The sequence below is a fragment of the Aspergillus heteromorphus genome (assembly GCF_003184545.1).
Source record: "Aspergillus heteromorphus CBS 117.55 chromosome Unknown BO70scaffold_8, whole genome shotgun sequence".
Classification (NCBI taxonomy): Eukaryota; Fungi; Ascomycota; class Eurotiomycetes; order Eurotiales; family Aspergillaceae; genus Aspergillus; species Aspergillus heteromorphus.
In genome coordinates, this window is record NW_020290413.1 from 517232 (window position 1) to 542224 (window position 24993).

The 24993-nt window shown below is 53.8% G+C and overlaps 13 protein-coding genes across 13 annotated transcripts; 7 read left to right on the top strand and 6 right to left on the bottom strand.

Moving 5' to 3' along the window:
* The first annotated feature begins 868 nt into the window (after positions 1-868).
* BO70DRAFT_428149 (aldo/keto reductase) lies at positions 869-2852 on the top strand. Its single transcript, XM_025547946.1, has 7 exons — positions 869-1043; positions 1095-1241; positions 1387-1491; positions 1538-1819; positions 1874-1929; positions 1986-2131; positions 2198-2852. The coding sequence occupies exons 1-7, from the start codon at positions 975-977 to the stop codon at positions 2362-2364; spliced, it is 972 nt and encodes a 323-aa protein (XP_025400630.1). The 5' UTR covers positions 869-974; the 3' UTR covers positions 2365-2852.
* A 511-nt stretch (positions 2853-3363) lies between these two features.
* On the top strand, positions 3364-4191 carry BO70DRAFT_395205 (uncharacterized protein; the record flags this gene model as incomplete). The annotated part of the gene is made up of 1 exon (XM_025546519.1): positions 3364-4191. The coding sequence occupies one exon, from the start codon at positions 3364-3366 to the stop codon at positions 4189-4191; it is 828 nt and encodes a 275-aa protein (XP_025400631.1).
* A 439-nt stretch (positions 4192-4630) lies between these two features.
* Positions 4631-6084, top strand: BO70DRAFT_378747 (N-terminal L-serine N(alpha)-acetyltransferase NAT4). The gene is made up of 2 exons (XM_025545290.1): positions 4631-4899; positions 5079-6084. Exons 1-2 carry the CDS (start codon positions 4885-4887, stop codon positions 5958-5960), a joined length of 897 nt encoding a protein of 298 aa, XP_025400632.1. The 5' UTR covers positions 4631-4884; the 3' UTR covers positions 5961-6084.
* Positions 6076-7611, bottom strand: BO70DRAFT_312394 (GPI-anchor transamidase subunit GAB1; the record flags this gene model as incomplete). The annotated part of the gene is made up of 5 exons (XM_025540210.1): positions 7419-7611; positions 7298-7362; positions 7043-7245; positions 6366-6988; positions 6076-6317 (listed from the first exon to the last, which is right to left on the bottom strand). The coding sequence occupies exons 1-5, from the start codon at positions 7558-7560 to the stop codon at positions 6079-6081; spliced, it is 1272 nt and encodes a 423-aa protein (XP_025400633.1). The 5' UTR covers positions 7561-7611.
* A 207-nt stretch (positions 7612-7818) lies between these two features.
* Positions 7819-10228, top strand: nop7 (mRNA-binding ribosome synthesis protein NOP7). The gene is made up of 3 exons (XM_025541004.1): positions 7819-7883; positions 7943-8041; positions 8145-10228. The coding sequence occupies exons 1-3, from the start codon at positions 7862-7864 to the stop codon at positions 10040-10042; spliced, it is 2019 nt and encodes a 672-aa protein (XP_025400634.1). The 5' UTR covers positions 7819-7861; the 3' UTR covers positions 10043-10228.
* Positions 10229-11021: 793 nt separating this feature from the next.
* Positions 11022-13065, top strand: BO70DRAFT_378750 (uncharacterized protein; the record flags this gene model as incomplete). Its single annotated transcript, XM_025545291.1, has 1 exon — positions 11022-13065. One exon carries the CDS (start codon positions 11022-11024, stop codon positions 12903-12905), a length of 1884 nt encoding a protein of 627 aa, XP_025400635.1. The 3' UTR covers positions 12906-13065.
* A 254-nt stretch (positions 13066-13319) lies between these two features.
* BO70DRAFT_386378 (histidine phosphatase family protein) lies at positions 13320-15200 on the bottom strand (the record flags this gene model as incomplete). Its single annotated transcript, XM_025545819.1, has 4 exons — positions 14161-15200; positions 13987-14104; positions 13815-13916; positions 13320-13740 (listed from the first exon to the last, which is right to left on the bottom strand). The coding sequence occupies exons 1-4, from the start codon at positions 14939-14941 to the stop codon at positions 13320-13322; spliced, it is 1422 nt and encodes a 473-aa protein (XP_025400636.1). The 5' UTR covers positions 14942-15200.
* Positions 15050-15644, bottom strand: BO70DRAFT_220761 (uncharacterized protein). Its single transcript, XM_025538723.1, has one exon. It carries the CDS (start codon positions 15479-15481, stop codon positions 15158-15160), a length of 324 nt encoding a protein of 107 aa, XP_025400637.1. The 5' UTR covers positions 15482-15644; the 3' UTR covers positions 15050-15157.
* BO70DRAFT_360894 (50S ribosomal protein L36) lies at positions 15582-16285 on the bottom strand. Its single transcript, XM_025542903.1, has 3 exons — positions 15911-16285; positions 15757-15791; positions 15582-15683 (listed from the first exon to the last, which is right to left on the bottom strand). The coding sequence occupies exons 1-3, from the start codon at positions 16178-16180 to the stop codon at positions 15644-15646; spliced, it is 345 nt and encodes a 114-aa protein (XP_025400638.1). The 5' UTR covers positions 16181-16285; the 3' UTR covers positions 15582-15643.
* Positions 16286-16537: 252 nt separating this feature from the next.
* On the bottom strand, positions 16538-18598 carry BO70DRAFT_360895 (threonine dehydratase, biosynthetic). The gene is made up of 3 exons (XM_025542904.1): positions 18338-18598; positions 18055-18271; positions 16538-17999 (listed from the first exon to the last, which is right to left on the bottom strand). The coding sequence occupies exons 1-3, from the start codon at positions 18518-18520 to the stop codon at positions 16699-16701; spliced, it is 1701 nt and encodes a 566-aa protein (XP_025400639.1). The 5' UTR covers positions 18521-18598; the 3' UTR covers positions 16538-16698.
* Positions 18599-19428: 830 nt separating this feature from the next.
* rcf1 (respiratory supercomplex assembly factor RCF1) lies at positions 19429-20454 on the top strand. Its single transcript, XM_025542905.1, has 4 exons — positions 19429-19501; positions 19567-19714; positions 19787-19857; positions 19916-20454. Exons 2-4 carry the CDS (start codon positions 19677-19679, stop codon positions 20347-20349), a joined length of 543 nt encoding a protein of 180 aa, XP_025400640.1. The 5' UTR covers positions 19429-19501; positions 19567-19676; the 3' UTR covers positions 20350-20454.
* A 164-nt stretch (positions 20455-20618) lies between these two features.
* BO70DRAFT_395213 (LYR motif-containing protein 2) lies at positions 20619-21144 on the bottom strand (the record flags this gene model as incomplete). The annotated part of the gene is made up of 5 exons (XM_025546520.1): positions 20619-20678; positions 20731-20754; positions 20810-20892; positions 20943-21000; positions 21061-21144. 5 exons carry the CDS (start codon positions 21142-21144, stop codon positions 20619-20621), a joined length of 309 nt encoding a protein of 102 aa, XP_025400641.1.
* Positions 21145-21713: 569 nt separating this feature from the next.
* On the top strand, positions 21714-24816 carry BO70DRAFT_312413 (elongation factor G). The gene is made up of 4 exons (XM_025540211.1): positions 21714-21969; positions 22078-22189; positions 22248-24277; positions 24343-24816. Exons 1-4 carry the CDS (start codon positions 21761-21763, stop codon positions 24395-24397), a joined length of 2406 nt encoding a protein of 801 aa, XP_025400642.1. The 5' UTR covers positions 21714-21760; the 3' UTR covers positions 24398-24816.
* The last annotated feature ends 177 nt before the right edge of the window (positions 24817-24993 follow it).

Genomic DNA, 24993 nt, shown 5'->3' on the forward strand with positions numbered 1-24993 from the left:
GTGCAACTGGCATTGCAAGATCGAGTCCATGACCAATGCGCCCGCGCGAAATTTGCCCATGCTTCGCATCTTATTCCGCGATGCTATTATTTACTGCTCAGCCAAGCAGGTCCTTCTTTAAGCTGTTCTCCAGTGCTATTGTCCGATGGACACTCAGTATCTGGCCGATGGAAGACCAGTGTGACCGTGGTTCTCCAGTTTGGGTTGTTATTCTGTTGTTGTCAAACCTAGTATCATTCAGTATCACGCCTACTTAGGTGTCTGGACACCTTTTTAGTCGAGTGGTCTGTTTGATCTGTCAGTTGTAGAGTCGACAAAACCGCAGTGGGGGGTCTGCACCGTTGGTCCAACAATGACATGACCAAGCAAGTACATTGCGACTGTCATGACGGTCACTGATAACTTCATGCCCTCTTAAATCATCGGCGAATGCGTGGCTACTTTTCAGGCTCAGAAACAGTCTATCCTCGGTTGTTAGCCCTCCGCTTTTAGGCCAGATTGATAACTACTAACAAGCAACCGGACGGGCTCCGAAAGACAGCCAGGAATCCAGTGGTCGGACAAAAATCCGGACGAACGCTTAGGCTTTTCCGTCTTGTTGGAGACTCTTCTTTTCCCAGAGATACTTTGCCATGATCAAGCAATAATAACTCCCAATGCCGCCATGGCAGGGAAGTATAGAGCCGCGGCGATGCTATTTATTCTGCGAGCCAAAGTGGGGACCCTGGAGCATCGCGCAATCGTCCAAGCCGATGAGTTGACGACGAGACGCGGCTAGAGGCTGTTGGCCACCAATCGTCCGTGAAGGTGATTCGGCATCGCAATGACGCGGACGGGATCTTCCCCGATGAGGGGTAATCCGCGATCCCCTCACTCTCCTTCAAGTAGACTCGACTCCCCATTATTGTCTTCTCAACTTCATACTCTTGCGATTTAGAGATTTAGAAATCCACCACACCAAGTTCAACTCTAACATGTCTTTGGGACGCACCTACAAGCTCAACTCGGGATACGAGATCCCCGCCGTTGGTCTGGGCACATGGGTACGCGAACAATTCCTCGAGACAAAGGCCACCTAATAACAACAATCCTAGCTCTCCCAGCCCCATGAGGTCGAGGATGCCGTCGAAGCCGCCCTGCGCGGGGGATATCGCCACATCGATGCCGCCGCCATCTACCGCAACGAATCCGAGGTTGGAAACGGCTGGAAGAAGTCGGGAGTTCCGCGTAGTGAGATCTTTGTTAGTTGCTCCTATTGTCCACGGAAATAGGCACCTACCGGACTAGGAGCTTGTGGAGAAACCTTTTGAGTCAAGCGGTCCAATTTCTGGCCTACCAAACACTCTGGTACCTTGACACGCGACTGACACCTTTTCTCTTTGTTAGATCACCAGCAAGCTATGGAACACCCACCACCATCCCGAGAACGTGGAAGAGGCCGTCAACAAGACTCTCAAAGAACTGCAGACGGACTACCTCGATCTGTACTTGGTACGTCGGTCTGTACAAGTCTTTGTATCCCATACTGACGAATCAGATCCACTGGCCCGTCGCGTTTGAGTACAGGAACACCTTCGAGCCACCCCTAGACCCGGTCACCAAGCGCTTCCAGCTCGCGGATGTGCCCGTTTCCGAGACGTGGAAAGCCTTGGAAAAGCTCGTCGATGCCGGCAAGGTTCGGAGCATTGGTGTGAGCAACTTCACCGTCGAGAAGATCAACGAGCTGCTCAAGACCGCGAGGATCCCTCCCGCGGCGAACCAGATCGAGGCGCATCCCTACTTGCTACAGCCGAAGCTTACTCAATACCTGAAGGACAAGGTCCGTGTTCTCTTTGTTGGATCCATACGGCGGTAATCGCTAACTGTCATATAGAACATTCTCCCTGTCGCGTACAGCCCCCTCGGCAACAACATCTACGAACTCCCACGGTACGCACCCCCCCCAAATATTTGACATCCACAATTACCCACTAACCAATACACAGTGTCGTCGACGACCCGAAGATCCAGGAAATCGCCCAGAAGTTGAACAAGGACCCCGCCCAGGTCCTGATCTCATGGGCCGTCCAACGTGGCACGGCCGTCCTGCCAAAGAGTGTCACCCCCTCGCGCATCCAGAGCAACTTCCAAGGTACGCCCATGCCCTCTTTAAGTACCATTACCCTTTGACTAGATAGAAAATCTCACACAAATGCAGACTTCATCCTCTCCGACGCCGATATCGAAGCCATCGACAGTCTGGATCGCAACACGCGCTACAACTATCCCTTCCGCTGGGGTATTGATATCTTCGGGGATCTGGGAGCCGAAGAGGCCGAGCGACGGGCCGAAGAGTTTGCTGTCAAGCTGAGAGAAAGCTCGTAGATACTAGATAGTTGCTTTTACGGCTTTCGATTATATATAGTTGGGGGTTATATATTGAGGGGTCATTTATTATTCATCATGGCGGTGCCTCCTGTGCGTAATTTGGATACAAACTCTTAAGCAAGATTGAGAGACGGACAAGGAGGAGGATGAAGACAAGAAGGGAGACCCCTGTCGTAATCTGGCTACCCACATCTGTCGTGGACGAGCAATGGATACATACTGTGGGCTTTGAGATAGCATGGTGGTTCTGGTGGTTCTGGTTGTCCTACTGGTCCAAGGGTCTCTGGCACTAGAATTACAACTTTGGAAACGACAGACATGAAACGACAGACAATGGGGTTTGTTACAGTGCCTCAAAGAATGCTCTCGGAGGATTGAAGAGGTAGTCAAGGCCTATGGTCCCTTTGTATTGGAGGATATTCCCGCCTTTCAGGGCTAAGGGAGTGTACCTACTTGTCACTACATTTGCCTTGCCATCAAGTTACTATTGCAATGATTGACGTTCTCCTCTTGACTGGTTCCGATGACAACAGATCCATTTGAGTCTGTCTCAAGGCTCAAGGGATTTATCGACCCCGAAGACAGAAGCGCCTTACGTCTCCGGTTCCTGCCTTCTCTACTTCGGCTGGTCGTGTTTGTTTCCTTCAGACACTCCTACTCTTTGTCTCCTTGATCCAGACTCCCTGAGCCTGTTTCGCACACTATGGAGTCTTTCCTGCAGGTCTATACCATCCCAATCTCAACGGGCCATTCTCCCACCATTTCACCAGACAAAGTCCTTCATACTCGGCCAGGCTGCGACTCCAATACTTTCTGACAATCCCCTCCCTTCGTCAAAATGAACTTCTATAAATACAGCCCAACCTGCCCCCATCTCTCACAACATCTGCACGCTCAACTGCCTCGCCAGCCCCAGCTCCGAGAAGTAGTTACGACGCAAGCCGCAGCCACTTTTCATTAACATCACAGACAACTCCAAAGTCTACTAACAATACAATGCCTTCCTCGACCCAAGAAAAGCGCCTAGCGGCAGCGGAGAAAATGCCGAAATTCCTTCGATTCGCGTCCGGAGTCGACTACAAGGGTTCTTCGGGCTCCAAGAAGAAGGTCGGTAGCGATAGCGCCGCCGGACAACTGCCAGGCATAATCAAATACGCCGCCGGGGTCGAGACCGTTCGCGAAGGGCACGGGTCTGGTTCCCACCGGCATCGCCAGAAGTACCACCGGACCCACAGCTCTTCACACCGGCGCTCATCCCACCGGCATTCCCACGGATCTTCCAACGGGTCTTCTTCTTCCCACACGGTCTCCTGCGAGGTGTGTCGGACCCGGATGCTCTGCACGTTGTGGGAGCTCGGCCCCTCCGAGTGTCCTCGCCTGGCCCATTGCTATGCGTGTCGTGGCAGAGCGGGCAACAACCTACCCCCCCTGGATGCCCAGTGCCAGCATTGCCGTAAGTTCTTCCACCTGGCATGCGCAGATGGAATCTTGCATGCGGCCGAAGGGGAGGGGAAGCCCCCCAGTTGTCCGCACTGTGATTGGAAGTGGGAGAAGCAGATCTGCGAAATCGCCCATGTCGCAGGCGATGCTTGCCCGGAAGGTACTAGGTGTGCGATCTGTAAAGGGAAAGCTGGCCCTAACCTGCCCCCGTTGGATGCGCAGTGTCAGAGCTGCGAGGCTTTCTTTCATTACAAGTGCGTAGGGCTATATCTCCAGGCGGAGGCGAGGGACGGGTTCAAGCCGGAGTGCCGCCATTGCGGTTGGCAGTTGAGTAACGTCCCGGAAGAGGGTGCACCAGCACCAGGGTCGTTGCGCATCGTTTGACCGGGGAGATTGGGGTCTGGACTTTCTGTGTACTTTTCGTCTGCGGGTTTCGTTGCTTGTTTTCGGGTTAGACTGCTAAGGTTTTACATGCTTTTCGTTGGTGGATTTAGTCGGTCGTTTTCATCGTGAATAGTATGTTTAGATCAATTGAGTGGGGGTTTTTCCTTACACACTTGCATTCTATTTCCATTGCAGAGAGCATTAGAGAGAAGGCATCGACAGTGCTGTAGCATATAACCTACAGCCATTACGGACTCCAGTCTTATGAAGGGATAGATATAGTAACAACCACCTCATAGAATACTATGCTGTAGACCGCCTAGTCCGTCCCCTTTCGGCCTAGCACGACGGACCGCCGTTGACAGCCCCCACCCGGCCCTTTCTCTCAACCAATCCCCTGCTTCCCACAACTTTCCACTGCCTGTCTGTCTATCTCTATCTATTATTCTACAGTGACAGACAGTAACTATATATAGGTCGCTCCTCACTATCCATATTCCATAATCCCTCTAAAGACTAGGGAATCCCCATACAACCTCTATCTACCACGCGCGTTGAAACCCAGTCTCAATCACAACTACAACATGTCATCCTCCGTCCAAGAAGGCCGGATATCCAAGACCACGCGCCGGAAACGCGATCCCAACCGCCAAGCCCAGGTCTCGCGAGCGCACACCAGGAGTCAGGACAAGCATGATGAGGAGGATTGTAAGTTATGTTATGTTATGTTTCTTTATCCAGTCAACCAATCAATCATCTCCAACAAAGAAGATATTAAAATAAACTCCCTACACCATCCTTCTCCTCCCACCCCCTAGTTAACTCATCCCCACCCAACCCAACCCAACCCAGTCCTTCCATCCAGAAAATAACACTAACAAACACAGACACCCATCTCCTCCCCCTGGTCGAACGCACCAACGCCCTCCCAATCGACCAATTCGTCAATGCTTATGTCCCGGCGCATCTTCTCTCCTTCACCGGAAAGACCGGAACTGGCACCAGCAGCAGCACGAGTACAAGCACAAGTACTAACACCAACAACCCCCCTCCAAACCCCTCCCACCACCCCCCAACCCACCCCACCACCCACCGCACCAACCCTAACTCCTACATACAATATCTCCATCTCCTCCGCATCCACCCTCCCCCCGCACGACCTAACCCAATGCTTCGACCTCATCTCCCTCACCTCCGCGGACGCCTACCGCGACTCCTCGGTCGGGTGGTCCCCGACCAAGAAGCGGAGGGAGATGAAGTTGCCGGATATGAAGTATTTGGTTGTGCGGCGTGTTCAGACGCAGGATCGTGCTGACGGCGATGCTGGTTCTGACCGTGCCACTACTGAGAAAGAAAAACAAAAAGGAGGAGAAGGCGAAAAAGAGAAAAAAGAAGGAGGGAGAAAAGAGGAAGAAGAAGAAGAGGAGGAGGAGGGAGATATCCTCGGATTCCTCTCATTCATGATCACCTACGAAGATGGTCTGGAGGTGATCTACTGCTACGAGGTGCACGTCACGCCGTCGATGCGGGGACAGGGAATCGGCCGACGGCTTCTCGCGTCCATGATGGAGATTGGGCGACGGATCGGGATGGAGAAGGCTATGTTGACGGTGTTTAAGGCGAATGTGTCGGCGCAGAGACTGTATGAGGCGCTGGGGCTGGTGACGGACGAGAGTAGTCCGCGGCCGAGACGGTTGAGGAATGGGATGGTTAAGGAGGCGGATTATAGGATTATGTCTGTGCGGTTGGATGGGGGGCCGTATGTTTGAAATTTATTTGTTTGGGGTGGAGATAGGATGGACAGAACAGGTCGGTTGGGTTTCGTATCTTTATCTTGATATTTTATTTTATATATTGGATTGAGTTGAGGGGGGGGAACTAGATAAATTACACTTGTCTGGCTTCCTTGCCTCGCAATTCAGGATTATCGTGCTCCCATTCGTCGCGGAGAGCGGCGAAGATGGTGTCGGCTAGGAGGATGGAGAGGCCGAGACTCCATACGAGGGTGATGGCGTAGAAGAAGTTCGCGTTGCCGGACCCCGCGTAGATCCAGAGGTGGTAGAAGGCGGGTCCTAGAAGAGTGGCGTAGAGGAGGGCGGAGATGGCAAAGAAGGTGTATCGCATCACTTGGGAGATGTTAGTTGGACCTAGGATCGGGATGGCGGGGTACTCACGGGGGAAGAGGTGGCGGTAAAGGGGGAGGAGGGCGAAGTACAAGGACGCATCGGAGATGCTGGGGTAAGGCTTGAAGATGGCGAAAATCCCCAGGAGTGAGGTGAGCACGAACAAAGGCTGTCGACGCAGGCGCACGGTCAGGCCGCCCATGTAGGCGGCTAGATGGAGCCAGAAGACCCCGAGGAAGAATTCCCGGAATGAGTCGAAGATCTCGATGAAGAAGTACCACCACAGGCCCACGTTGGGGGTCAGGTCAGGGACGAGCAATTGGAACCCGTACGTCGCAGACATGAAGGTGTAAATGTCGCCGATTAGCAAGGCGGAGATCCCGAGGAGGCCGGCGATGCTGGTCGCAAAAACTGCGAAATGTCGAACAGCGTATAATGCAGCCCCCGAGGGTGCCTTGGTCGTTTGAACTTGCTGGTCGTGGCAGAGGAGAACAAGAGGGGGGAAGAGAAGCGCTGGGTATATGGACAGGTAAGACGCCAGCCCCAGAGCAAGCATCGCGTTCAAGCTGTTCCCAGTGGCGGCGTTTGCAAAGGCGTACAAGATCCCAGTAGTGGTAAACACTCCGGTTGACCGGCCGAGACATGTTGCGACGGTGAAGGGGTTGAACAGGAACCTGACTGCGTTAGCGACGCAATGCACCAAATATGATTGATACATCACCCCGTACCATGCTGCTATTGACACACCATCCCATCTGATGTGCTTCCGCAACGCCGAGTAGAATCGCCCCGAGACCGCCTGCCCAGAGTCCGATATCGTGACCAACGCGTTCGCATTCACAAGGTCGATCAAGGCGTAGAATACTGCTGTCGGTAGAGGAAAGGATTGAGAGTTCGGTAGGAGCGAAAAGAGGGGGAGGAGTAGCGGTGCCTTAGCTCGTCAGATAGAGGGAACGGTTGAGGGGCCAGTGGTCCGGCCATACCTGGTGGAAGACGCCTCCGTCATAGGGAGAGACATTGCGCGTGTATAGAAAAAGGCCTTCTTGCACTAGACAGCATTGCATTAGTTCGATACCCACCAGTCCATCCCGAGGCTGAACTCACGTCTTTTGAAGCTGGTGACTGGCGTTGAAACCTCGACCCTGCCCGTCAGCAGGTCGGGGAGGGAGGGGAACAGCACCAAGAGAAGCAGTCGCAGGGCTAGAGCGCCGCCAAAGACGGCTGCCTTCCTGCGATCGACCCCCATGCTGGTGTGGACACGGTCAAGATTCAAAGCATGCCCGTCCGAGGAGGGATGCTGGGGGAGGGGAGGAGATGCTGCGGTGCTGCGGTGCTGCGGCGCTGCGGCCTCCAGCTGTCCGGTTGGCCGCACGTGCCAAGACTCCGCGCCCTTTCCTTTTCCGCCGTGCACAGACCACGCCGAGCTGCTGTTCCGGAAAATCAAAAGAAAAAAAAAACTTATCGAGATTTTTCCTGGTTATCGGGACTTTCTCCAGTCTTCAATCCAACCCGCAAATCCTGCATCAACCCACAACCCCGTCGCAAAGATGGCTAAGATCAAGAAGAAGGGTATATACTGCCTTCTGTTCATGGCGATCATTCCAGGCTGACAATTTTTCGCTTTGCAGGAACCTCTGGCCAGGCCAAAAACTACATCACCAGAACCCAGGCGGTGCGCAAACTTCAGATTTCCCTCCCGGATTTCCGTCGACTATGTATCTTCAAGGGTATGTCTATGTCTCTCGCATCGTCTGGAGCGACTGCATCTGTGTTGTCGCTCCTGCTCTGAGATCCTTTCATAATGCTAATGAAATCTCGTATCGCAAACAGGAATCTATCCCCGTGAGCCTCGGAACAAGAAGAAGGCCTCGAAAACTTCGACGCCCAACACCACTTTCTACTACACGAAAGATATCCAGTTCCTCCTGCACGAACCCCTTCTCAGAAAATTCCGCGACCAGAAGTCCGTCGCCAAGAAGATTGCCCGTTCCCTCGGACGTGGAGATGTTGGCGATGCGTCCCGTTTCGAGAAGAACCATGCGCCGCAACTCACTCTGGACCACATCATCAAGGAGCGTTACCCGACGTTCGTTGATGCTCTGAGAGACCTTGACGATGCCTTGTCTCTCCTTTTCCTCTTTGCCAGCCTCCCCTCCTCGGCCCACGTTCCTCCCAAGACCATCGCTCTCTGCCAGCGGGTCACCCACGAGTTCCTGCACTACCTGATCACCACCAACTCCCTCCGCAAATCTTTCCTGTCGATCAAGGGTATCTACTACCAGGCGACCATCCAGGGTCAGGACATCATGTGGCTTGTTCCCTACCGCTTCGTGCAGCGCGTCAACGGCGACGTCGACTACCGTATCATGGCCACCTTCGTCGATTTCTACACGACTCTGCTGGGATTCGTCAACTACCGTCTGTACTCGACCCTCGGTCTCCGTTACCCCCCCAAGTTCGATACCCGCAGCGACGAGAACGGTGCTGAGTTGGCGGCCTTCACTCTGGAGGGTCGCACTGTCGGTGAAGCCCCCAAGGCTGTTGAAGCCAGCAAGGCCAGCAAGTCCTCCAACCAGGAAGTCTCTCGCGAGGTGCAGGCCAAGGTTGACAAAGTCATCAAGACGGCAGGCCTGGATAAGACGAAAGAGGAGCAGCCCGTGGAGACCACCGAGGAAGCCTCTGATGCCATTGATAAGTTCGAGCCCGCTGCCCCCGAGGCCGACACACTTCCCCAGCCCGACCTGAGCGGAGAACAGGCCGGATCTTTGTTCGCGCCTTTTGTCTTCTACATCTCCCGTGAGGCGCCCAAGGCACCCCTGGAGTTTATCCTCCGCGCTTTTGGCTGCTCCAGAATCGGCTGGGACGTTGTTCTTGGTGGCGGAGCGTTCACCCATGACGAGAGCGACACCCGGATCACCCACCAGATCGTCGACCGGCCTCCTTTGCCCGAGTCGGCGCTGCCCGCCATTCCTGCCGCTTCTACCGATGGAGCTGCCCAGAAGGTGAGACCTGGAACTCGCATTCCTGGTAGAACCTACGTTCAGCCCCAGTGGGTCTGGGACTGCATCAACGACGGCAAGCTCCTCCGCGCCGACCTCTACGCCCCCGGCGAGACTCTCCCTCCCCATCTGAGCCCGTGGGTCAAGCCTACCAAGAACGGCTACGACCCCCGCGCCAGCTTGGCTGAGCAGGAAGAGGATGGAGAGGCCGAGCTGGACGAGGAAGACAGCGATGAGGAGATGGAGGAGGCTTCCGACGAGAAGAAGGTCGCTGTCGAGGAAGAATCCGAGGCTGAGAGCGACGAGGACATCAACGGCGGCATGGACGTTGCTGAGACGGACGATGATGAGAGTGGAAGTGAGGAGGATGAAGAGGAAGACGCCGACCTCGACGGACTCGACGACGAGGCCGTGTCCGAATCCGAGGACGAAGAGGAATCCGCCCGCACACAGCACCAGAAGGAGCTCGAGGCCGAGGCAGCCGGTCTTCCCTTCTCGTCGGGCGGCGGCAGCGGCGAAGCCGCCAAGAAGAAGTCCTCGCAGGCCAAGAAGGTCGCTTCGAAGAAGCGCAAGGAGGAGGAGGAGCTGGAGAGACAGAAGATGATGATGAGCCGCAAGAAGCGGAAGCTGCTCGAGAAGATGATGTACTCGAACAAGAAGCAGTCCGATGAGGCCGCCAAGCTGCGGTCCAAGCGGAGAAAGCTCGAGAAGGGAGGTGGCCAGAAATAAAGTAGAGGCACATAAAAGTTGGCTTTTCTGTGACAATAGAATGATATCCTTGTTGGGATTTGGAAGCATTTTCTGTACCGGCGTCTTCTTTGAAACAAACATTGTATTTATCCATAGCATGCAGTTCTCCTAGAGTGGTCTACACGTCTACCTACTATCTGTGCGGAAAATATCGATGTAAATGCGAAAAATCAATCACGGAATTTGGGGTTCGGGGATCAACAGTACGTAGTATGAACCGGTGAAATTGAAGCACTTGAAACATATCCCATTCCCCTCCCCAAAAACACCCCATCTCTAGAGAAAAAAAAAACCCCCCCCAAGAAAATACATTCCCACGCGAATCCACCTGCCAGACCCATTTCCATCTCAAACCCACTAGGCAATTTAGCAGCCATCCAATCCCAAACACGTGCCGGCGCCGACTCGACCTGTATCGGGTCACGTGCCATCAACTTTTTCGTCTTCGATCCACCGGCATTCCAGATCTCCCCATCGCCCATTCTCTCTGGAAATCTGACGGTCTGCAAGATCACCCGGTCTGGAGGTGACTGTAAGAAGACTTAAAAATCCGACAGGCTATAATGCCCAGGTTTATGACGCGAAAGCTCCTGTCGCCAGCGCAAACTCTGATAAACACCGAGTCCACCGAACCCGTCATATAGATCGAGGTTGTTTAAACAGCACCGCTCATTCTCGACCTGGGAGGCACATATGACACTTTTAGAGCTCGCTATATGTGCTTAATATTACCAGAACAGCTTGCGCCTGTTCTGCAGATATACTGAGGCATGTCCTCGATCTCGAGCAGCCAATCGCAACACTTCAACCCCCGCCGCAGTCAGCACAGCCATATAGATCCCTCTTTGGGGGGTCTGCCAGTCAAGATGGCGGTGACGTTGATGTCGCTGATGATCTGGAACCCTATCCGGAGTCTCAGTCCGGGGCGGACTATGACCGGGATGACTTCGACCTGGACATGGAAGATGACGGGGCACTCTTCGTGAACAACGACGACGACGACTTGTCCGACCAAGACGCCACCTACATCGACAGCGATGAGGATGGATCTGGCGACAGCCTCATCTCCCAGTCCCCGGAGACGCAGGCCTTGAAGCGCAGCGCAAGAAATCTACACGCCGCGGGCAGCCCGCCTCCTTACCGTCCCAACCGGTTCCCCGGCGCGGAGTCTACGTGGCGAACGCTGACTGCCAGAGACAGACAAAACGCTCGAGCTCTGGACGATATCCGGGCCAGGGACCTGGCGGCCCATCTGTACAATGCCTACGCGCTCCGGATCCGGGCGATCGAGATGGCAAAGCGAGCGACGAAGATGAAGTCGAAAACGTCGTCTGAAACAGACGGGTTTCTCCCTCCACGCCGCTGGACCGCATGGCCTCTTCCCTCCGATGAAGTGCCCCGACCAGGCGAGGAACGTCTCAGGGGCCGTCGCGACGACCTTTGGGCTTTCAAGATGCAGCCGGATCCTCGACCAAGTGCGGAACTAGAGGAATCCGTCATGGCGGTCATGCTCAAAACCGCGAAAGAGAGGTTCATGGCCCGAGACTGGGAGCCCAGAGTCAGGAACTATGCCTCGCATCAGCGCAAAACCTCAGCATCCCAACCCGAGACCCAAGACGAAAGCACGGCGGGGGAAAGCGAGCGAGAACTCGCCAACGACACCCCATTACGCCCCGTCGTCCAAGCCGACGACGAGAAATCCTATCGCCAGCTCCGCCCATTAACCCGCAATGTCCTCAACCAGCTCGACGACCTTCTTATGGGCCTTCACCGTGCCCGCAAGGGCGGCGCCATGGCAGATGACAGCGACGCAGACGAGTGGCTAAGTGACTCCACCGGGAGCACCGGCTCAGGCTCATCGCCCAAGAAGAGGAAGGTCGACCGCAGACGAGAAAGAAGCCAATCGCGAGGACGAAAGCGCACGCGACTTGCCTCCGTGTTGCTGGGAAGCAGCTCAAGCGGCACCCGCTCCCCCAGCGCACATACCACGAGCGATGCCCCCTCGAGAAGTGAACGGTCCGACTCCTCCTCCCGCTCGCGAAGCGCCTCAGTCAACAGCGACGAACGTCGATCCGACAGTCGACTCCGTCTTGGAATCCGCGACTGGAGCGAGGTGCTAGGCGTCGCTGCGATGACAGGCTGGCCACCCGCCGTGGTAATGCGGACCGCGCAACGATGCGCCAATCTCTTCGGCGAGGACATGGCCTTCCATATCCTCAAAGAAGGCAACCTCCAACAGACGCACGACGATGATACCAAAATCTGGAAATACGCCGAAAGCGAATCCGAGCCTGATGCAGCACCTGCCCCCGAACCTAACTCCGAACATGATCATGAACATGAAGATGAATCCGAATCCGCGTCCGAATCCAAGCCAGTCCAGCCTCAGCCTCAGCCTGAGTCCAAACCCTCACCTCCACCTCAACCTGAACTACCACCACCACCACCACCACCCCCCTCCTCCCGTTCCCGGCCCTCAAGCCAAAAGCCACGCTCCCGCCCCACCTCCAGCAAACGAGGCTCGACCTCGCGGGCGAACAGCACCGCACCAGAAGACGGCGAGGATCCGTCCCAACCCAAAGGCAAAGGCGAGCATCGAAAGAACGACATCGTGTGTCCGATCCAGACATGCTCGCGTCACGGAAAGGGCTTCTCACGCACGTGGAATCTTAATCTGCATATGAAGCGCATGCATCCGAATTATCGGGCCAAGAGCGCGGAGAGGAGGTCGGAGACGGGGACGCCGCCTCCACCTCTGCCTCTGCCTTCGCATCAGCCTCCGCATCGGCATCATCAGGTTATTGTTATTGATGATGATGATGATGATGATGATGATGATTAGGAATCAATGAATGAATGGGTGGGTTCATTGGTTGCTTGCTTGTTTGTAGACTTGAGTTGATATGGGGCTGGTTGTGGTTTGCTATCTGAAGTGTTTGGATGTGGAGGGATGATAGTGATGGTGGGTGTGGGGATGCTATAGTAAGTTCTCTATGTGATACTACTATGTGAAGTGTACTATAGTATCATCTAGTGTATAAGGCAGAGAGGTGCTTGAATCTATATTCTAGATAGTTCCTACTATCAGCGTGAAAATATAATCCACAACACAAACTGACATATCCCCAGCCCCAATCCCCCCACCCCCCTACACATAGACACATTTACATCACAGTCATAACAGATAAAACCAGTCCCTCACAACCCAGTAAACACAAGCAGCACAAGAGCAAATACCTCCCCCCCCCCTCCCCCATCAAGCCAACCCATGACACCTACTCCCCCTCACATGATTCTTCTCATTCGAGGTCGTATAATTCCACCAGAAACCCAAATACTGCGGCTCCGACTTGGGCACCTCACACTCCGCTACGAAACTCGGCAACCCGTTCACAAACGAAGTATAGTTATCCAGCGGACACGAATACCCCGGTCCGTTTTGACAGCCCTGCAGGGGCACAACGGCCTCATTCAGAACTAACCGGACGAATGTGCCTGCGGGCGCGAGTGCAGAGTCTGTGCAGTTCAGTCGTTCGATGGTGAGACGCCCGCCCATGGGAACGATGTCTTGGATGTTCCAGCGGGTGCCGAAGGCGATTTGGTCGGTGGTGAGGGTTTCGGAGGGAGTGGCGATGCCGAGGGCGGTGATTATGGGGGTTATGTTGCTGTCGTGTGCGCTGTGAAGGGGGAGGGAGTTAGTTCGTAGGGAGGGGAGGGGAGGGGAGGGGGTTGGGTTTGAGGGGTGTCATACAAGTTGAAGAAGAGAGACCCGGATGACGGGCCCTCGCGGAGGAGGGATAGGGTGGCGTTCACGTAGAGGGAGCCGACGGCGCGCATGTATTCGTTTCCGGGGCTGCGTGGGAGGTGTTGTTAGGATTCTGGGGTAGGGGTAGAGGGACCCGATCTATAAATGTGTGGCTTACCCGGAACAGTAGTAGAAGTTTGTGTTCCAGATATGTGCGAAGCTGACCCATTCGTCGGTGGTGAACACGTCGATCCAGTCTGAGGTTGGGCGGGTGTTCAGTTCGTATGCAGTCATTACTGTTGCTGGTTAGTTGATAAAGCCGTATTGCGGATGAGGAGGGTGTTTTACGTACACATCAGGTTGTAAACGTCCGTCCAATTGACATTAAGCCCGTGGTACTGCGCATTCAACCGGTCTGCAGCCACATCAAGCTGAGGGAGATGATACGGCAGACCATCACAGATCTTCTGCGCATTGTCGTCTTGTTTACGACAAGTGGGCGTCAGGCTATCCGCGCCCTGAGAGGAGGATTCCGAGATGATATTGAGCGCCGCTTTGGTCGAGTAGGTGTCATTGCCGAAGAACCCCTCTCCGAATCTCTGAGCGGTCTCGATGACTCGCTGGAAATCGGACGTGAAGAGCGGGACGATGGAATTCCCATCCCACAGGTGTCCGTACCGACTGCGATACTCCTTGCCATGATTATATGCATCTGTCAAGCCTGCGTACGGACCCGTCCAGGTCTCCGCCTCGTAGCAGTCGGAGGGGACAAAATAGGTCCAGTTCTTGAGAAAGGCGAGATCCCCGGTGTAGTTGTCGCTGCCTACGAGGGTGCTGTTGACTTTGTTCAGGGCCTGTTCGATGGAGGGCCCTTCGCCTGATGCGGGATACCGTTCCCCATGGCGTTTGATCATGATGACCTGGTCGACGGAGCATTGCGCAGGGGGCTCGCGATTGACGCCGTAAGATACCCGGTCGACATATGGACCCCGCACGCCGTCGTATTTGAGGAAGTTCTCGCCGTCGAAGACTTGCTGCGAGATGAGCGACTGGGAGAAAACGGAAGAGCTGGCTATCGCGGTGGCTGCTGGGAGGAGACAGAAGCAGATGAGTCCTGCGCATGTCCGCTCCATGATGATTCTAGTCAGTCATGTAGTACCTTGCGACAATTGTAAGGGGTATTTGGAGGAGCAGACGATCAGGCGAAATGACGTCTTTCACAATATTCCCAAATGGGCGAGCACGGGACGCATCCCTTGCTTCCCGGCCCCGGATGAGTCGCGCCAATCCGACTGAATCAGTTGAGCAACTTGGGGAGTTCTCTGTACCATGGCCTTGAAGAGCAGATGCTAGAGCCAGCATATGACCTGAATGCTGGGATGCGACATTGGGAGGGAGGGAGGGAGAGAGAGAGAGAGAGAGAGGAAGACCAGATCAGCCCTCGTGTCGCGTGAGATACCCCGCCCGGGTTGTCCCTCACATATATATATACCTACAGCACTCCTCACGCAGCAGGTCCTAGCCAGAAAGATGAAGAAAAGGAATTCCAATGTATAGACACAATTAATGTACAGACAATGCAACGAAGCGCCTAACCAACCAGTTGGTCGTATCCCATAGCAAATGCGCGCGGTTTTCCCCAATGTCGAGACCCAGTAGCCGTATATCCACATATCTATCTATGCGCTCAATATCCCCGCCGCGATATCATGCAGTGTGTGGTAAATGCTCTCGTGGGCTTCTGCTTGCTCTGCGATGCGATGCAAGCAGATCCCGTCGTCCGTCCGAAGATACGCTCATTTCTCTCATGCTCTTGCGATCAATCCTTCCCGCGTCTATTTCCCTTGACGTTGCTTGTGCTTCGGGTTCTTGGAGCTAAGGCGCGGAGGATATATATTAGTTCTTGTTCCTTCAATTGACCCGCGTGCGGATGGTGTTGTGATCTCACCAGATGATATAAACTCGGTTCTTTCTCCGCACAGGCTGCATTTCCCGCATGGTTAGCTTCGGGCTCCCCCGCAAATTAGACGAAAAGTCCCTGCACGCAAGAACTCCCCAGATCCTGAAAACGAAAAAGAGGACTGGTCCGGTGTATCGCATACCTTGCACCCGTCACACAGCCGCTTAACCGATGAGCGCGTCTTCATTCCCCGGATCTGCTCGACTTGTCTCAACGTTGTTCCCACGCTAGCAACCCCCACACTGTCGGTCTGCTTTCCGGAGCGCAGAAGACGAAGACCATTGCCCCAGGACAGGCGCGCGATTTGCGAGAAGGGCCGCGAAACGAGACCGGCGGACTTGCGGGAGAGGGAGGGGAGAAATTGGCGGAGGGCTCCGGTGGAGGCACCCAGGACGGAACGGATGGAGACCATTGTGTCGGATGGCGGATAGAGAATATCTCTACGGCCGCGAGAAGGGTTCGAGGGGATCGGAAAACGGTCGACAACGGTGGGCAGACTGGAGACCGACGAGATGCACCTCTGGTGATCGATTGTTCGGGACTCCTTCGGAGCAAATGCTGGCCGGACTTTCTGTACCGCCGGCGTCCCGATGTCACTGGCCTGCGCGACTCTGATTGGGTGGCCGATGAGCCAATCATACCACAGTCACGTCGGCCAGGATCGCGCGGTGTTACTTAGTTTAAAGGCCACTCACTGGACCTCGTAGATCGGCTTCAGCCTAGCAGTAAAAAAATTGGTGTCTCATTCCAAAACAATTCTTCTGATGGTATCATGCTGCATTAAATATATACGAAAAGCTTCTTAACATAACTAGGTACACGATCTATAACTCTTATGCCCAATAAGAACGCCCGAACAACTTGAGACAACCACGAGTTTTCTAAAACTTTGCCACGAAAAGCAGGCACAGAAAAAAAACCAGGATCTCGCTACGAACGGAGGAAAGTGTTGTAAGTCGGGGAGTCGGTATGTTCGCTGAAGGGATAGCCCAGATCGGCGAGGAAAGCCTCCAGGTCGTCCTTCTCGCCCTCGGGGCACTGGATTCCAGCAAGCACCTTTCCGACATCACCGCCATAGTTCCGGTAGTGGAATAGGGAGATGTTCTGGTTGGGACGGAGGGTAGTCAAGAACCTGGCGAGAGCACCGGGGCGCTCTGGGAACTCGAACATGAATAACCGCTCATCCGTCACATTGCTGCGACCGCCGACCAAGAAGCGCAAGTGCCGCTTAGCAAGTTCGTCGTCACTGAGGTCCTTCGCTTCCATGCCACCTCTGGCCAATTGGTTGATAATCTTGATCAAATCGTCGCGACCAGTCGAAGCGGACAAGGAGATGCCCATCAGAACGTCGGCCGAAGAGTCCTGAGCATAACGGTAGCTGAAGGCAGTTACTCCGTGAGGAAGAACCACCTCGACGAGCTTGGCAAAAGCGCCCGGCTTCTCTGGGATCTTAACGCTCAGGAGCGCTTCTTTCCGCTCTCCTAGAGCAGCCCGCTCCGCGACAAAACGAAGACGGTCAAAGTCCATGTTGGCGCCAGAAGCAATGGCGCACAACTCTCTGTTGATGTCGGGGCTGGGATACATCTGAGCGTACTTCTTCAGACCCGCCAGGGCCAGGGCGCCAGCCGGTTCAATGATGGACCGCGTGTCCTCGAACGCATCCTTGATGGCGGCGCAGGTCTCGTCGGTGGTGACCTGAATAACCTCGTCAATGACTTCGCGAGCCAACCGGTAGTTTTCTTCTCCAACGGACTTGACGGCAGCGCCATCGGCGAAGAGTCCCACTTCCTTGAGGTTGACGCGTGAGCCATAGTCGAGCGACTGGGCCATGGCGTTGGCGTCGCGAGCCTCCACACCGATGATCTTCACATGCGGCGCGATGCGCTTCATATAGACACCAATGCCGGCAATCAAGCCTCCTCCGCCAACAGCACAGAAGATAGCCTCGAGCTTCTGCAGATTGGCCTGACGCAGTATCTCCATGCCGATGGTTCCCTGGCCGGCAATAACATACGGGTCGTCGAAAGGAGGGATGCTCGTAAGTCCATGCTGCAGCTGCAGGCGATGCGCCTCTTCCTTGGCGGCATCAAAGTCGTCACCGTGGAGGACCACGCTTCCGCCCAGGCGCGCAACGTTCAAGTGTTTGATGGCGGGGGTGCCCGATGGCATAACAATGGTGGCCGGGATCTTCAGTTTACGAGCGGAGTAAGCGACACCTTGGGCATGGTTTCCTTTTGCCAAGTATCAGCAATGATTGTTACACCATCCATACAAGGATGCACCCACCTGCGGAGCATGCAATGACCCCTTTCCACCGCTGCTCATGAGTCAGATGCGCCATCTTGTTATAGGCTCCACGGAGCTTGAAGCTGAACACGGGAAGCAGGTCCTCTCTCTTCAGCAGCACCCGACATTCCAGGCGGTTGCTGAGGTTGACTGCATGATGGAGGGGGGTCTCGTCGATGATGTCGTAGACACGGGACGTCAAGATCAATCGAAGGTACTAAACACAAGCATCGCATGAGCACTTAAAACTCCAACGAGTTGGAAGAAATCGCGGATGACCCACGTCTGGTGTTCCATTGGGAAGTAGAAAATCATCAGGGATGCCCCAGTCGTATGCCGGAGTCTCCGTGGGGTCGTCCTTTTCCGAAGTGGGAGTAGGGATGGACGTTGACTCAGTCAGGGTCAGATTGTTCAACTTCGTAGAGACGGGGCTCGAAACGCCATTCTCAGACACTTCGCCGGGCATTGTGGCGTGCTCCTGTATGGGGGTTGGGGAATTGAGAGCGATGAAAACAATGGCAGAGTCCAGATTTGGGCGGCGGCCTTGCAACCAAGAAAAAAGGGCCGGTGGCACTGAGACCGAATGATTCAGCGTATCCCGCGGGGAGAAAATTCCGTGATCGGAGCGGGAAAGTTTATGTCATCAACCCTGGATCTGAGCCCTAAGCATCTGCATTGGATCAATGAATAGCACCTCTCGGTCGGAGAAAAAAAAAGTCTAGGAATAAGGGAAATGCAAGGACACAGACCAAGTCTTGCAACTTCCACTCCTGAGGGGGATGTCTATTTCGCTGACTTTGTGAGCTCCTTCCGCGGGCGGGAACATGTTGCCTTTATCCTCAGTCAGTCAACTTTACTTACCCCATAATTCGCCATGCGTGTCCGGTGTGGGCCCGATGGATTCCAAGCCTGCGAGCTTGTCTACATTCAAGTTTCCTACCAATAAGCATCGATATTATCACCATCATTGGGCGGTTTTCAACTTCTTCCAATTACATCTCTACAGATAGCAGTAGCAAGTGATACTCTGAGCATCGGTTACTCAATTTGAAGGTATATGTCTCTAGGTATCAACTTAAGCAGCACCCCGCTGAGACTCGGCATTACCTGCCGTTGTGGCACCTCAACAATGGGGTGCTCCTCCATATTTCCATCATAATTGAAACAAATTTGGGAGGTTCAATGCCTCTTTATACACCACGTGCACCCTTCTTCTTGTAGTAATCTTAATAACAATCTCATCAAGTAAGGCATTGGAAGCCGGTCCTTCCCGTATGACAGGTAGTATGGCATGACATGGAGATTACAGACCTATACCGTATCGTCTTGTACGACGTGGTACGAAAATTATCATGGCTCCTCCCGACGTCATGTCTCCTCGAGTTCGCATACCTTAGCATTTGCCTCTCAAGCCACATCGCGGGCAAATATTAAACATCCAGGCAAAGTCAGTGTCCTTCGCAAACTTGTATCTTTATATCATCGCAATGCGTCTTGGCTAACAGCGTGTAGGAGACCTGATTGAATCTGACCCTGCTGTCCTTAGTCGACCACGCGTCTCCGTTCTCTTCCACATCTATCACTTTTGTCCGCACCCCCCTTCCGACGACAGTCGCATCAAAATGGCCGAACCCCTCCCCTCCTCCTTCGAGGATCACCCGTACGTACCTGGTTTCCCGCTCACAGGCAGCAAAGCAGCAGTCCTGGATCTAACCGGTTTCCGTGCCTCCAGTCAGTTCCAAGAGGAAACTTCGCTCCAAAAGTTTCGCAGACATCTCAAGGAAGAGCCTCTGATCCCGCTAGGTGAAGCTTGGATCCCCCACCCTTTGCCTTGCTCTGGCTAACTTTAATCGAATCCCAGGATGTGCCGCCACCTGCTACGCACTCTACCGGGCCTACCGATCGATGAAGGCCGGTGACTCCGTTGAGCTGAACCGGATGTTCCGCGCTCGTATCTACGCCCAATTCTTCACCCTCGTCGCCGTCGTTGCCGGAGGCATGTACTACAAGACTGAGCGTCAGCAACGGAAGGAGTTCGAGCAGGCGGTGGAGATCCGCAAGGGCCAGGAGAAGCGCGACGCATGGCTGCGTGAGCTGGAGATTCGGGACAGGGAGGACAAGGACTGGCGGGAGCGTCACGCGGCTGTGGAGGCCGCCGCAAACGAGGCTGCGGCGAAGACTTCCAAGAAAGCCGCCCCCGAGCAGGATGCTGCGCGGTCCGCTATCGAGCCTTCTGAGGAGAGGTCCATTGGCGTATTAAGTGCCGTGAAGGAGTTGTTGTCGAGGCAGAAGTAAGGCGGACTATTGAAAAAAAGAAGAAAAAAAAAACAGAAAAGAAGAACGTGTCGTGATGTTCGCTCTTATATTTCTCAGTTGATTCTCATGTTGTCTGGTCTGGGTATCATATTGTACATATATACATTCCACATTTGCTAGGAATATGCACTCTCCATCTCTTAACTCTTTATGCTTGTATCTTCGTACATTTCGAGTTATCCTCTCGCCTGAGGGTCGCGGTTTCTGTTTACAGGGTCTTTCCCTGTCTGTTGATGACGCTATCTATATCAGCCGACGATTTGCTCATCAATATAGCGTCTCATCGTCTCGAATTCAGCCTTTCCAGTCTATCAAGAGTTAGAAATAGCTGCCTGATATAATAAATAATACATGACTTACTGAGATGAGATACCGTATATGTTGCTGTCAAGAGTCATTAGCGCGATTGGAACTTAAAGGGCATCCACGTGAAGCTTACCAAGTCCGTCACATTTCTATTACGCTCGAACTCCTTGCGAGCATAGTTGTGCAACTCATCCCGGGTCGAGGAATTGGGAATCTCTTCAAGTTTATTAGCAATTGAAGCATCTGACGGATAGACCACGACTGACTGTTCAATGCGCGGGAAATCTCACGCCATAGTGCAATAACACGTTGCCGTTGGATAAACTGTGTCTTCCATCAGCGGCTGGCACGGGGATTTAGACAATTGAGGATAGAGTTATGTACATGATCTAGGCCGATGGCTGGTTTCTTGAGCTTCGACGATTGGCCGCGAGAGATGGAAGCCAGCAGGGTCAGAGAAGGTCGCATCGGGCTAGAATTTTGTGATATGATCCGCCGACTGCCAACAAACAGATAGCAAGGTGCTCGAAGATCCGCAACTTTCAATGTAGCACTAGTAAGGGAATATGGCTTGTAGGCTCCTGGCTGGAAGGGCAAGCATGGTTTGGATCATTGGCGGCGGCGGCGGGCGGGAGGGCGGTCAGGGAATCTGCCGTGTAGTACTGCCATGGAAATATTTCACGTCCGGTGGTAATTACAATACGTGGAGTATGTGCCTGAGGGTCTAGAGCCTGGCCTGGGATGGCTCCGATCCCGGCGTAAACAACGCCCTTCAGTTGACATGATTCGGTGTCATGGGTAATTGCAGAAAGCAAAAACGCATGTCGCTGTGAGAACCTCATGCAGAAGACTCCACTCGCACCATCCAGCATCAAAGCATGGAGATGACAAACAAGCGGTGGTGCATTGGCTGGAATGGCGGCCGAGCCAAAGGCGGAGGAACCATCGACCCATCGACGGGATCCACGTGACCGGGTGCCTGGCTTCCCCGAACTTTTTTTCGGAGCCGCAAAAAGATCGCGACGCTTGGGGTCCCAAAGGAGCATCAGCACTCGATTGGTACTCGGTGTGCACGGAGATCATCATGAGGTGTCCTTCTATCGCCCGGCTGCAAAGCCGCACTGTCTCCGGCCTGATCAGGTCTCCCGTCCGTCTCCAGTCCCAGAACTTCCTGGCCCGGCGATGTGCCTCCACGGCTGTTCTCCGTCAACCGACTGCTGCTCCGGCTTATCAGTCGCTTCTGAGCAAGCACGCCGAGCAGAGGAGAAACGCCTCGGGCGCTGCGGCTGCTGTGTAGGTGTCCTCTCTACCCCCTTCCAAGGATCCATCCCAATTGTTGTTTCGTCATTCATCGTCTTCGTTCGATGCTGGTTGCTGATCTCCGCGTCTAAATAAACATAGACTTGAGGCTGCCGCTGCCACTCCCGACGCTCTCTCCCAGGACGCCATCATTGAAAACCTCGACCCCGTCGAAGCCGAACGTTTGTCCAGAGTTAGAAACATTGGTATTGCTGTAAGGCACATCGTGGATTTGGCGTTATTGTGCGGCATGAATCTAATCGCCCCTCTAGGCACACATCGACAGTGGTAAGACGACATGTACCGAGCGTGTTCTTTTCTACACCGGACGTATCAAGGCGATTCACGAAGTCCGAGGTCGCGACAATGTCGGTGCGAAGATGGACTCCATGGACCTGGAGCGTGAGAAGGGTATCACCATTCAGTCCGCGGCCACTTTCTGCGACTGGGTGAAGAAGGACGACAGCGGCAAGGACCAGAAATATCACCTCAACTTGATTGATACCCCGGGTCACATTGACTTCACCATTGAAGTCGAGAGAGCGCTGCGCGTTCTTGACGGAGCTGTCATGATCCTGTGTGCTGTTTCCGGTGTTCAGTCGCAGACGATCACCGTCGACCGTCAGATGAGACGTTACAACGTTCCTAGAATCTCTTTCGTCAACAAGATGGACCGTATGGGTGCCAATCCCTTCAAGGCTGTCGATCAGATCAACAACAAGCTCAAGATTCCGGCTGCTGCCGTCCAGGTGCCCATTGGTGCGGAGGACGAATTCGAGGGTGTGGTTGATTTGCTCCGGATGAAGGCCCTGTACAATGTTGGATCTAGTGGTGAGGAAATTCTCGTGAAGGATGAGATCCCTGAGAAGGTCAAGGACATTGTGGAAGAGAGAAGACAGATGCTTATTGAGACTCTCGCCGATGTTGACGACGAGATTGCTGAACTCTTCTTGAGTGAGATTGAACCTACCCCGGAGCAGCTGAAGCAGGCTATTCGCCGGGCTACCATTAGCCTGAAGTTCACCCCTGTTTTCATGGGATCCGCACTGGCCAACAAGTCCGTGCAGCCCATGCTTGACGGTGTCATTGACTACCTTCCCAACCCGTCCGAGGTCCAGAACCTTGCTCTTGATAAGAAGCGTAACGAGGCTCCCGTGAAGCTTGTCTCCTACAACTCGCTTCCTTTTGTCGGACTTGCTTTCAAGTTGGAAGAGAGTAACTTTGGCCAATTGACCTACATTCGTGTCTACCAAGGTACTCTCCGCAAGGGTGCTAATGTCTTCAATGCACGCAATGACAAGAAGGTCAAGATCCCTCGCATTGTTCGGATGCACTCCAACGATATGGAGGAAGTTAGTGAAATTGGAGCGGGTGAGATTTGCGCCGTCTTCGGCGTTGACTGTGCTTCCGGTGACACCTTCACTGATGGACAGCTTGGATACACCATGTCATCCATGTTCGTTCCCGAACCCGTCATCTCGCTTTCTATCAAGCCCAAGAACGCCAAGGATGCTGCGAACTTTTCCAAGGCTATGGCTCGTTTCCAGCGTGAGGACCCGACCTTCAGGGTTACCTTTGATGCGGAGAGTGAACAGACCATTATCTCTGGAATGGGTGAACTGCATCTTGACATTTATGTCGAGCGCATGCGTCGTGAATACCGTGTTGACTGTGAAACCGGTAAGCCTCAGGTCGCATACCGTGAGACTATTGGCGGCCGTGTTGAGTTCGATCATTTGCTCAAGAAGCAATCGGGTGGTCCTGGTGACTTCGCCCGTGTCGTGGGCTGGATGGAACCCACTGGAAGTCTTACGGAGAACAAGTTCGAGCAGCAGGTTGTTGGTGGAAGTATCTCCGAAAAGTTCCTCTTCGCTTGTGAGAAGGGTTTCCACCTTTCTTGCGACAAGGGTCCTCTCATTGGACACAAGGTCCTTGGTACCAAGATGGTTATCAACGACGGTGCTACTCATATGACCGATTCGTCTGAAATGGCCTTCAAGAACGCCACCCAGCAGGCTTTCCGCAATGCTTTCAAGGAGAGCGGCCCTTCTATCCTCGAGCCTATGATGAAGACTGTCGTGACGGCCCCGGCTGAGTTCCAGGGTGACGTTATTGCCCTCCTCAACAAGCGTGGTGCTACCATTAACGACTCCGAGGTCGGTGTCGATGAGTTCACCGTGTTTGCCGACTGCAGTCTGAATAGCATGTTCGGCATCAGTTCCCATCTGCGTGCGGCCACCCAGGGTAAGGGTGAATACACCATGGAGTTCAGCCACTACGAGAAGGCTCCCCCTCACATGCAGTATGTTCCCTCCCCTACCGATCTTCGTACCTCGACAACTCATGCTAACTCATACCCCCTTAAAGGAAGGAACTCATCGCCCAGCACTTGAAGGCTCAGGCCGACAGGCACAAGAAATAAGCCCATCGCAACCTTGCCTCGCAGCTCACGGTGTGAGCTCATATAGTAGCTCCCGAGTCCTCGGACCTGCTTCATGGCAGTTAATGAGCTAAACAGTTACCTCACTATCTAGCCCCTGGGCCAGGGACTTTGAACATACCATACCCCCTTTCACCCGCGCCTATTCCCCCCGCCTCCCTTCTTCTCTTCTTGGCGTGTATTTCAATACGAAGACAATGTTCTCATTTATGTTTAGATAATTTGGCGCCATGTATTATTTTCTCATCCAATATAGGCCGGGCCTGTGGGCGTTGGGTAGGTTTCTTCCTTATCACTGTGGAGGGCTGGATGTGTGCGCGCGGTCGTCGTATGACTGGTTAAAAGCCCCAGGTCGACAGGCTGCACTGCACATATCTGACCCTTCCGGTGGTTGTCATCTCCTCTCAGATATTTCATATAAAATAGATATCAATGCTTGAAAATGAATTTGTCATGGTTGGGTATAATTAAGTATTTCCCATAACTGTGTGATGGCAAGTACACATAAAACAGATGATATATAGCTACTACTAGGTTGTAGAGAAAATGTATATGACAAGACTACATGTAGTCCATAC